At 66.7% G+C, this 10,881-nt stretch overlaps 4 gene segments (V, D, J or C); all 4 read right to left on the bottom strand.

The window, feature by feature from the left end:
• Positions 1 to 7: 7 nt before the first annotated feature.
• LOC142004576 (Ig heavy chain V region 3-like) lies at positions 8 to 1,876 on the bottom strand. The segment is given in 4 exon segments: positions 8 to 164; positions 1,135 to 1,207; positions 1,429 to 1,731; positions 1,831 to 1,876. Coding segments are annotated over 4 exon segments (579 nt in total).
• Positions 1,877 to 5,490: 3,614 nt separating this feature from the next.
• LOC142004575 (Ig heavy chain V region 914-like) lies at positions 5,491 to 6,040 on the bottom strand. The segment is given in 2 exon segments: positions 5,491 to 5,903; positions 5,995 to 6,040. Coding segments are annotated over 2 exon segments (459 nt in total).
• Positions 6,041 to 8,067: 2,027 nt separating this feature from the next.
• On the bottom strand, positions 8,068 to 8,539 carry LOC142004767 (Ig heavy chain V region 914-like). The segment is given in 2 exon segments: positions 8,068 to 8,398; positions 8,494 to 8,539. Coding segments are annotated over 2 exon segments (377 nt in total).
• An 868-nt stretch (positions 8,540 to 9,407) lies between these two features.
• Positions 9,408 to 10,671, bottom strand: LOC142004574 (Ig heavy chain V region 914-like). The segment is given in 3 exon segments: positions 9,408 to 9,475; positions 10,224 to 10,526; positions 10,626 to 10,671. Coding segments are annotated over 3 exon segments (417 nt in total).
• Between the last annotated feature and the right edge of the window lie 210 nt (positions 10,672 to 10,881).

Here is a 10,881-nt window from a genome sequence, read left to right as displayed (position 1 = left end):
GGAGCGCTCAGCGCAGGGCGATGTCCCCTTCGCAGCGGACAGACCCAGCTCCGCACATGTGTAACACAGGAGGGGCTGCGCTGGGCAGGAGGAGGCAGAGGCCCGGGCGTGCAGAGCACAGGGAGCGGCTGGAGGGGGTGGACGCCCGGCGCCCAAGAAAGCTCCTGTTTTCGGGAGACAGACGGAGGCGGCACCTGACCCCCCACAGCCCAGACTCTGCAGAGGCAGGTCGAGGGAACAGCCCTCAGAGCCCGCCCCGCCCGCACACAGCCTGCAGCTGAACAGGGGACCCTGCACGCTGGGGGCAGCCCCGGAGCCTCCTCCCCACCTCAGCGCCCTACAGGCTGCGGGGGCTGCTGGGGCCGGGGAGCCCCCTAAGTGCTCCCCCAGAGCAGCTGCAGGGCGGGGGACGTGGGGGGCAGCTGGAGGCCAGAGCCAGCCCGCACAGCGCAGCTCCAACAGGCTGCACAATGGGGCCCCGGCCCTGCAGAGCGACCCTGGAGCAGCTGCAGCCGCTGGCCGGGACTGACCCCCCAGCACAGGCTGCAGGGTGCAGCCCGCGGGCGGGCGCATGCGCGGTGTCCGGCACCTTTCCCCAGGGGAGGGGTGAGAACTCGGAGGAGCCCGGCGGGGGCAGACAGGGGCGGTGTCACCCGTCACACAGCAGGGGGCGCTGTCTGCTGGGAGCGCGGAGCTCGGCGGCAGCTGATTGGGAGGCGGGGATCGGGTGGGCGCTCACAGCCTCCGGCCCCGCCCCCCCCAGCCTGCGGTAGGTCCGGGGGAGGGGAGGGTTCAGGGCCTGTCCCCGGGCTGTGGGTGCCCCCGCGGCCTGCAGCTGGGCCAGACAAGCTACTCCTGGGCAGGGCTGGGCGTCACCGCCTGTCGCCGGGGTGACCGTGGGAGGGGCGGTGGGTGGGGTCTGCCCCCATCTGGCACTGTTTGGGACGGGGGAGCCATGTGAAGCTCCGCCCCCAGCTGGCCGCTTTCCTGGGGGTGCGGCTGCCCCCATCACACCTCATTACAGCTGTGCCCCCCCCTCCGCTGCGCCCCGCCCCGCCCCGCCCTGCCCTACAACCTCCTCTGCCCTCTGCCCCACCCTTCGCATGTCGTGGGAAAAATCCCGCCCCCAGCAACCCCCATGTCCGGGGCACAGCCACCCCCGGCCTGGCTCTGAGCTCGGGCGGGAGGAGCAGGTCAGGTTTGGGGGCCGAGTTCTCGCAGTTCAGGGCGGAGTTCTTTATTCAATTCACTCAGGAATGCAGTGACTGCGGGACCGACGGATGAACTCTAATATATCGACATCGCTCTGTGGACATAACCGAGTGTGACTGTAACTCACTGCCGTCCTCTGCCGGGCGCGGGCGGGACTGTCACCGCCGAGGCTCGGTTTGTGTCCGGCCTTCAATAGGTTTCTGCTCGCTGTGTCTCTGGCACAGTAATAGCGGGCGGTGTCCTCGGGCCTCAGGCCGCTCATCTGCAGGTACAGCAGGTTGTTGGCGTTGTCCCGGGAGATGGTGAAGCGGCCTTTCACCGCATCCAGGTAGTACGTACTACTCCCATCGGTGGTAATAGCAGCGACCCACTCCAGCCCCTTGCCGGGCGCCTGCCGGACCCAGCTCATGTAGTAGCTGCTGAAGGTGAAGCCGGAGGCTTTGCAGGAGAGGCGCAGGGAGTCTCCGGGCTTCTTCACATCCCCTCCGGACTCCTCCAGCCGCACCTGGCCCCGGGCCCCTGCGGACAGAGGGAGGGAGGGAGGAAGAGGAAGCGGCTGAAAGCAGCAAGAAGTGGCCGGGCTTCCGGCTCCGCCACTGACTCAGGGACACCAAATACCTTCCAAGGCCGCTGCGAGGAGAACAATTGTGAGGCAAAGCGCCATTGTCCGTGGGGCGGGTGGGGAGCGGTGTCCGGGCCGGGCTGGGCTGGGAGCTGCAGAGAGCCGGGCGCTGCGGATCGGCTCCCGGTGCCCCTGGGCAGGGCGAGGCCCGGATTTAAGCAAGAACCTCTCCCCCTATTTGCATGGCTCGCTGCTGATAAGGGACTCGAACCCGTCACCCCTGTTTGCATAGGCCGCTCCTTAGGAGAGGTACAAGCGCCTGTCCCCGAGGAGCTGAGTTGCTTCCGTGTGTGTCCGACAGGAGGCGTCTCCTTCCCCTCCGCTGTGTGTCTGTGCAGCGCCGGGCACATCCCGGGCGGGCCGGAGGCTCCTATAACCGCACTGGGGAAACAAGGGGATGAGGCCGGTGACGTCACGGAGCCAGCCCAGAGCCTCGCTGGGGGCGGCTGTTAACTCGGGCGTGGGGCGGGAAGTGTCTCCCGTGTGCGGGGGGAGGGGCTCTGGCCCAGGGTAGAGCAGAGGGAAATGACGCCCCTGGGAGTGCAGAGAACAGCGCATGCGCGGGGAGTTCTGCCTCCCCCGGCATTGGCAGCGGGTGAGCCCCCGGGCGGGAGGATCGGGCCCCTAGGCCTCCTCTGGCCTCTCCAGTTCCTGAGTCCACCGCCGCCCCCCTTTGCGACCGTGGGCTCGGAGGGGGAGGGCTCTGCCTGCTGCCCCGCCCCCAGCAGCAGCTCTCAGCTCCCATTGGCCAGAGCTCTGACCTCTGAGTAAACCCTGGGCGTGTCCCCCCCATCAGAACCCCCCGCTGCAGGGGAGGGCGGGTCTCGTGGCCCCAGCGCCACCTGGTGGCCGGGAGATGAACTGCGAGTTCCCACGCCGGAGTTGTTGGCCGAACCTGTCTGGGTTTCCCATCGCTGTGTCCCCCCCTCGCCCCGTGACGCACCGCCGTGTCCTCGGCCCGAGCTGGTCACAGGCCCGCGGGGGGGCAGACCTGTGAGGGGAGGGGCAGGGAGAGGACGCAGATTGTGGGGGGCAGCTCCAGGCGGGTGGGGGGAGGGGTTCCAACCAGCCACGAGTCCGCTGACTGAGGGAGAGCGCCTGAGGTTTCCCTTGAGTGGGGGCAGGGTGGTGGCGGTGTCCGAGGGAGGGGACGGGGACAGCCTGGTGTGACGCAGTGGAGGGGGGCGGGGCGTGTGAGGATTTTTCTTCTCCTGGTTCGGTTCCGGGTGTTTCCTACTGGCCTGTGGTAACCCGAGGTGGCGCCTCAGTTTCCCCAGGCGCAGCGTCAGTGCGGGGCGGGGAAGGCAGTTGCGGTTTGCTGAGGTCTCACAGGGAGTTAATGGCCCTCTCTGGCCTTTGTATCCCAGGCAGCCGCGGGCCCCCTTTCTTCCCGGGAACAGGCCAGAGGCGGAGCAGGGGCCAGGCCGGCTGCAATCGGAACAGGGCTGGTGAGCGGGGCAGTCCCGTCTGGCTGGGGAGGGAGGGAGGGAGGGGCCAGGGCCCGGCTGGGGGACCCCTCTGGCCCCGCTCCCCAGGACGGGTCGGACTGACGGGTTCTGGTTCCTGTGCTGACAAGTCTGTTCTGGGCTGTGTCACTTCTGGACCCCCCGCTGCGGGACACCTGGGTCCTAGAGTGTGCAGGGCTCCGGGCTCACGTCTCCCTTTGAACTGACTTCCCTGCCCGGCTCGGGAGCCGCTTCCCCTTTGTGTACGAGACCCTGATCTGGCCGGGTCACTGTGTCCCTGGCGCAGTAATAGGTGCCGGTGTCCGCGGCTGTCAGCGAGCGGAGCTGCAGGGAGAACTGGTTCTGGGCCTTGTCCGCCGAGATGCCGGTCCGGCTTTTGAGGGACTCCGCAAACCACGTTCTCCCGTCATGCGGGTATATCCGAGCCACCCACTCCAGCCCCTTCCCGGCGGGCTGCCGGACCCAGTTCCAGACGTAGCTGCTGTCAGAGATGGAGACCCCGGACACTTTGCAGGTGAGGGCGAGGGTCTCTCCGGGCTTCGCCGTTCCCGGGCCGGACTCCACCAGCTGCACCTGGGAGCGGGCACCTGGGGAGGGAAAACAGAGCGGGGGGTGAATTCAGGAGTCCCCGACTCCACCCGGCGTGTGGCCCCGACTCCCCGCTCCGCCGGACACTCACCGCGGAGGGCGGAGAGCAGGGCCAGGAACAGCCCCAGGGATTTCATTGTGGGTGGTGCTGAGCGGGCCGGGCCGGGCCGAGACTGAGGCCCCTCGGCGCCGGGGCGGGTATTTGAGCGGAAGGCCCGGGGCGGGATTTGCATGCGGGCCCCGGGGCGGGATAAGAGGGGCCGGGGGAGCGCTCAGCGCAGGGCGATGTCCCCTTCGCAGCGGACAGACCCAGCTCCGCACACGAGTAACACAGGAGGGGCTGTGCTGGGCGGGAGGAGGCAGAGGCCCGGGCGTGCAGAGCACAGGGAGCGGCTGGAGGGGGTGGACGCCCGGCCCCCCAGAAAGCTGCAGGCTGTCGGGGGACAGTAGGAGGCGGCACCTGACCCCTCATAGCCCAGACTCTGCAGAGGCAGGTGGAGGGAACAGCCCTCAGAGCCCGCCCCGCCCGCACACAGCCTGCAGCTGCACAGGGGACCCTGCACGCTGGGGGCAGCCCCGGAGCCTCCTCCCCACCTCAGCGCCCTACAGGCTGCGGGGCTGCTGGGGCCGGGGAGCCCCCAAAGTGCTTCCCCCAGAGCAGCTGCAGGGCGGGGGACGTGGGGGGCAGCTGGAGGCCAGAGCCAGCCCGCACAGCGCAGCTCCAACAGGCTGCACAATGGGGCCCCGGCCCTGCAGAGCGACCCTGGAGCAGCTGCAGCCGCAGGCCGGGACTGACCCCCCAGCACAGGCTGCAGGGTGCAGCGCGCGGGCGGGCGCATGCGCGGTGTCCGGCAGCTTTCCCCAGGGGAGGGGTGAGAACTCGGAGGAAACCGGCGGGGGGAGACAGGGGCGGTGTCACCCGTCACACAGCAGGGGGCGCCGTCTGCTGGGAGCGCCGAGCTCGGCGGCAGCAGCTGGGGGGGCGGGGCTGCGGTGGGCGGTCCCAACCTACGGCCCCGCCACCCAGCCTGCGGTAGGTCCGGGGGAGGGGAGGGTTCAGGGCCTGTCCCCGGGCTGTGGGTGCCCCCGCGGCCTGCAGCTGGGCCAGACAGGCTACTCCTGGGCGGGGCTGGGCGTCACCGCCTGTCGCCGGGGTGGCCGTGGGAGGGGCGGTGGGTGGCGGCGTTGAACCCACCGAGTCACAGAGACAAGGACTCAAGAACAGTCACACTTTGAGATATCTCTGTCTCTACCTGTCCCCACACACCGCATCTATGTGTCTGTCCAGCACAATCGAATCAAATCTATAGATACTTTGCCTCTTGCACCCCTGCATTGTGCAGCACAGGCCATTGAAAAGCAGGAATTGTGACTAGTGTCAGACATGGAGCCGCGTCAGTCGGTGCCCTGGAGAACAAGCAGCAGCCCTGGGGCAGGTTATTGACTCACAGGTGTCTGCAGCGTGAGCTGTCGTGGGCACAGACCCGGCTCGCCAGAGGCATGAGTGGGGGGGTGTCAGAAGAGTATTTAAAGGGGGGTCTCAGTGAAGCGGAGCTGACAAGGTCTGTTCAGTCAGGGGGAAATGGCCCATTTGCAATGCGGCTAAATCTGACTGTAACTCGCTGCCGCCCTCTGCCGGGCGCGGGCGGGACTGTCACCGCCGCGGCTCGGTTTGTGTCCGGCCTTCAATAGGTTTCTGCTCGCTGTGTCTGTGGCACAGTAATAGCGGGCGGTGTCCTCGGGCCTCAGGCCGCTCATCTGCAGCTGCAGCAGGTTGTTGGCGTTGTCCCGGGAGATGGTGAAGCGGCCTTTCACCGCATCCAGGTAGTACGTACTACCCCCACTGCCGCTTATAGCAGCGACCCACTCCAGCCCCTTGCCGGGCGCCTGCCGGACCCAGCTCATCGCATAGCTGCTGAAGGTGAAGCCGGAGGCTTTGCAGGAGAGGCGCAGGGGGTCTCCGGGCTTCTTCACGTCCCCTCCGGACTCCTCCAGCCGCACCTGGCCCCGGGCCCCTGCGGACAGAGGGAGGGAGAGGAAGGGGCTGAAAGCAGCAAGAAGTGGCCGGGCGTCCGGCTCCGCCACTGACTCAGGGGCACTAAATACCTTGCAAGGCCGCTGCGAGGAGAACAATTGTGAGGCAAAGCGCCATTGTCCGTGGGTCGGGCGGGGAGCGTTGTCCGGGCTGGGCTGGGAGCTGCAGAGAGCCGGGCGCTGCGGATCGGCTACCGGTGCCCCTGGGCTGGGCGAGGCCCGGATTTAAACAGGAACCTCCCGCGCTCATTTGCATACCCCGTTTTATAAGAGATCCGAACGGCGCTGTCATTAGCTGCCGGAAGATCTGAGATGGAGAGAGTCACGTACTCTCAGACGGTGCGTTTGTATAACGCCGGGCAGAGGGCACTTGGACGCTGCGTGTATAATCCAGCCCCCGGGCTGTGGGTCACAGAGTGATGGGATTCAGGGGTCCCCAAGCTCAGCCGCAGGCAGCGGTGTCTCTCTCCCAGCAGGTAGAACAGGAGGTTTACGAGGCGACAGTTGCCCAGCTCAGCACAGAGGGGTCAGTACGGCCGGCAGAGACAGTCATTGCAACCCGCCCTGGGAGAGGCGCCCGAGGGGGGCCCCTCTGGGGTGCAGCTTCCTGTGTCAGGCTCTGCGGTGCGCCAGGACCGCTTGTTGTGTGGGGGACGAGAGTTCGGGGTTCACCGGGGGGTCCCCATGTCCTCACTCGGGGGCTGCCTGAGTTCTCCGCTAGGAAACGCGGGAGCAGTGGGGTCCCCGTCCCTGCTCGCAGAGGGAGTTGGGGGCCTCCCTCCAGCTGGGGCTCACAGCCCCCTCCCGGGGTGCGGCCCGCGAGCTGGTGCTTAATACCCCCAAAGCCCCTGTGCCAGTGGCCGCTGGGTGGCGCCTCCCTTCACTTTGCTCACGGAGCTGTCCGCGGTGCTGAACGGCCGCCCCTGGACAGTCGGGGCGGAGCCGGGGCCACCGCGGCCGGGGAAGATCCATCCCCCACTCCGGTCCCTACCCGGGGCTGCCGCCCCCCGAGCGGCGCCCCTGGGGGAGCGGGAGCCGGAGGTTTGAGGTGTTAACGGCGCAGACTCCCCGGTTCCGGGTCTCTGTCCCAGGCGGGGTCAGCTGGGCCTGGCAGCTGCCAGCTGCCAATACACACCAATAACGCCCAGTTATTCCCACCCCCGAGCGCCTCTCCCCGGCCCCAGCCGTGTCCCGGCAGGGTCAGACGGGCCCTCCTTGCAGGTGGTTTTACCCACCCCGCACGGCTGGGAACGGGGGCAGGGTTGTCATCCCCACCCTGCCGAGGGGAAACTGAGGCACCAGCCCAGCTGGACATTTCTCAGCTCTGGGATGGTGACAGCGACTTCCTGTCGGACAGGGCTGGTCCTCGGGTCTGGGAACATATCCCTGGGCTGTAACGTCCCGTCCATTGTGATCAGCTCATGGCTGGGATTCAGACCCCAGGGGTCCCGACTCCGCCTCCTTCGGCTTCACCGGCCAAACTCCTCGGCTGTCCCCACGTTGCAGTGGGAGAGAAAGAACCAGCGTGAAACGCCCAGAGCAGCCCGAGCAGCCCAGAGGCGCTGTTCAAGGCCACAAGGACAGAGCATCACACCCTTCGCACGAGTGGGTTTGGGGAGGCGAGTGTGAGACAGAGAGGCCAATGGGTGTGTGACTGAGTGTGCGTGAGAGGCAGGCCACTGCACACAAGAGTGTGAGAGGCACAGAGACAGCGCAGAGAGTGTGTGTGAGTGTGTGTGTGTGTGTGTGTGTAGCACAGACCGCCCGGTGTGTGTGTGTGTGTGTGTGTGCGTGCGTGCGCGCGCGCTCCAGACAAGGTGATGCTCCGATCGGGCCGAGGTCAGATGAAGCCACTTTGGGGCTGTGGGGTGCCGGGTTCAGGGCTCTCCCGGAGGTGGGGGGCGCTTCCGCTCCCCGCTCCGCACTGCAGTGAGGGGCGGGGGAAGCTGCACGTGGGATTCGGGGTCCGAGTTCTTCTAGGCCAGGGGGAGTTCTTCACCCCCGGCCCGCAGGCGGCAGAACTGATGGTCTGTCATATATATATGTGTATGTGCGCAAGCACAAATGTTTGACTGAAAGTCGCTGCCGCCCTCTGCCGGGCGCGGGCGGGACTGTCACCGCCGCGGCTCGGTTTGTGTCCGGCCTTCAATAGGTTTCTGCTCGCTTTGTGTCTGTGGCACAGTAATAGCGGGCGGTGTCCTCGGGCCTCAAGCCGCTCATCTGCAGGTGCAGCAGGTTGTTGGCGTTGTCCCGGGAGATGGTGAAGCGGCCTTTCACCGCATCCGGGTAGTACCTACTACCCCCAGCGGGGTTTATCTCAGCCACCCACTCCACCCCTTGCCGGGCGCCTGCCGGACCCAGTTCATGTAATATTCGCTGAAGGTGAAGCCGGAGGCTTTGCAGGAGAGGCGCAGGGAGTCTCCGGGCTTCTTCACGTCCCCTCCGGACTCCTCCCGACGCACCTGGCCCCGGGCCCCTGCGGACAGAGGGAGGGAGGGAGAGGAAGGGGCTGAACGCAGCAAGAAGTGGCCGGGCTTCCGGCTCCGCCACTGACTCAGGGGCAGCAAATACCTTCCAAGGCCGCTGCGAGGAGAACAATTGTGAGGCAAAGCGCCATTGTCCGTGGGGCGGGCGGGGAGCGTTGTCCGGGCCGGGCTGGGCTGGGAGCTGCAGAGAGCCGGGCGCTGCGGATCGGCTACCGGTGCCCCTGGGCAGGGCGAGGCCCGGATTTAAACAGGAACCTCCCGAGCTCATTTGCATGCCTCATTTTATAAGCGATCCGAACGGCGCTCTCATTAGCTGCCGGAAGATCTGAGAAGGAGAGAGTCACGTGCTCTCAGACGGTGCGTTTGCACCACACCGCGCCGGGCACAGGGCACTTGGACGCTGCGTGTATAGTCCCGACCCCCGGACTGTGGGTCACTGTGTGACGGAACTCAGGGGTCCCCAAACTCTGCCCCCGCCCGCAGGCAGGAGTGACTGTCACCCAGCAGGTAGAGCAGGAGGTTTACGAGGCAACAGTTGCCCAGCTCCGGACAGAGGGGTCAGTACAGCCGGCAGAGACAGTCATTCCAAACCGTCCTGGGGAGAGGCGCCCGAGGGGGGCCCCTCTGGGGTGTAGCTTCCTGTGTCAGGCTCTGCGCTGCGCCAGGCTGCTTGTTCTGTGGGGGACGAGAGTTCGGGGTTTACCGGGGGGTCCCCATGTCTTGACCCGGGGGCTGCCTGACTTCTCCGCTCGGAAACGCGGGAGCGGTGGGGTCCCTGTGCCTGCTCGCAGAGGGAGTTGGGGGCCTCCCTCCAGCTGGGGCTCACAGCCCCCTCCCGGGGTGCGGCCCGCGAGCTGGTGCTTAAATCCCCCAAAGCCCCTGTGCCAGTGGCCGCTGGGTGGCGCCTCCCTTCCCTTTGCGCACGGAGCTGTCCGCGGTGCTGAACGGCCGCCCCTGGACAGCCGGGGCGGAGCCGGGGCCACCGCGGCCGGGGTAGATCTATAACCCCACTCCGGTCCCTGCCCGGGGCTGCCGCCCCCGAGCGGCGCCGCTGGGGGAGCCGGAGCCGGAGGTTTGAGGTGTCAGCGGCGCAGACTCCCCGGTTCCAGATCTGTGCCCCCGGCGGGGTCAGCTGGGCCTGGCAGCTGCCGGCGGCCAATATACACCAATAACGCCCAGTTATTCCCACCCCCGAGCGCCTCTCCCCGGCCCCAGCCGTGTCCCGGCAGGGTCAGACGGGCCCTCTGTGCAGGTGGTTTTACCCACCCCGCACGGCTGGGAACGGGGGCGGGGTTCTCATCCCCACCCTGCCGAGGGGAAACTGAGGCACCAGCCCAGCTGGACATTTCTCAGCGCTGCTGATGGGATGGTGACACCGACTTCCTGTCAGACAGCGCTGGGCCTCGGCTCCGGGAAGACATCCCTTGGCTGTGACGTAGATTCCCACGTGATCAGCTCAGGGCTGGGATTCAGACCCCAGCGGTGCCGACTCCGCGTCCTGCGGCTTCAACAAAACCGACTCACAGGCAAAAGAGCTTCTGGCCGGTCACATATCCCTGTGTATACACGCACACACAAACAACTGCCGAGTATCAGAGAGGGGGCCCGGTTCGTCTGTAGCTTCGAGAACAACAAGAAGCCTTTTGGCACCTCATAGACATGCAGATATTTTGGAGCATAATGTTATTGTTCTCTTGTTGTTCTCAAATATTGGACTGTAACTCGCTGCCGCCCTCTGCCGGGAGCGGGCGGGACTGTCACCGCCGCGGCTCGGTTTGTGTCCGGCCTTCAATAGGTTTCTGCTCGCTGTGTGTCTCGCACAGTAATAGCTGGCGGTGTCCTCGGGCCTCAGGCCGCTCATCTGCAGCTGCAGCAGGTTGTTGGCGTTGTCCCGGGAGATGGTGAAGCGGCCTTTCACCGCATCCAGGTAGTACGTACTACCCCCAGCGGGGTTTATCTCAGCCACCCACTCCAGCCCCTTGCCGGGCGCCTGCCGGACCCAGCTCATCCCGTAGCTGCTGAAGGTGAAGCCGGAGGCTTTGCAGGAGAGGCGCAGGGAGTCTCCGGGCTTCTTCACGTCCCCTCCGGACTCCTCCAGACGCACCTGGCCCCGGACCCCTGCAGACAGAGGGAGGGAAGGAGGGAGAGGAAGGGGCTGAAAGCAGCAAGAAGTGGCCGGGCTTCCGGCTCCGCCACTGACTCAGGGGCAGCAAATACCTTCCAAGGCCGCTGCGAGGAGAACAATTGTGAGGCAAAGCGCCATTGTCCTTGGGGCGGGCGGGGAGCGTTGTCCGGGCCGGTGTGGGAGCTACAGAGAGCCGGGCGCTGCGGATCGGCTCCCGGTGCCCCTGGGCAGGGCGAGGCCCGGATTTAAACAGGAACCTCCCGCGCTCATTTGCATACCCCGTTTTATAAGAGATCCGAACGGCGCTCTCATTAGCTGCCGGAAGGTCTGAGAAGGAGACAGTCACGT

The sequence above is a fragment of the Carettochelys insculpta genome, chromosome 32 (assembly GCF_033958435.1).
Source record: "Carettochelys insculpta isolate YL-2023 chromosome 32, ASM3395843v1, whole genome shotgun sequence".
NCBI classification, from domain to species: Eukaryota; Metazoa; Chordata; order Testudines; family Carettochelyidae; genus Carettochelys; species Carettochelys insculpta.
Note: the sequence above shows the minus strand (reverse complement) of the source record. Positions and strands in the feature narration are given on the sequence as shown.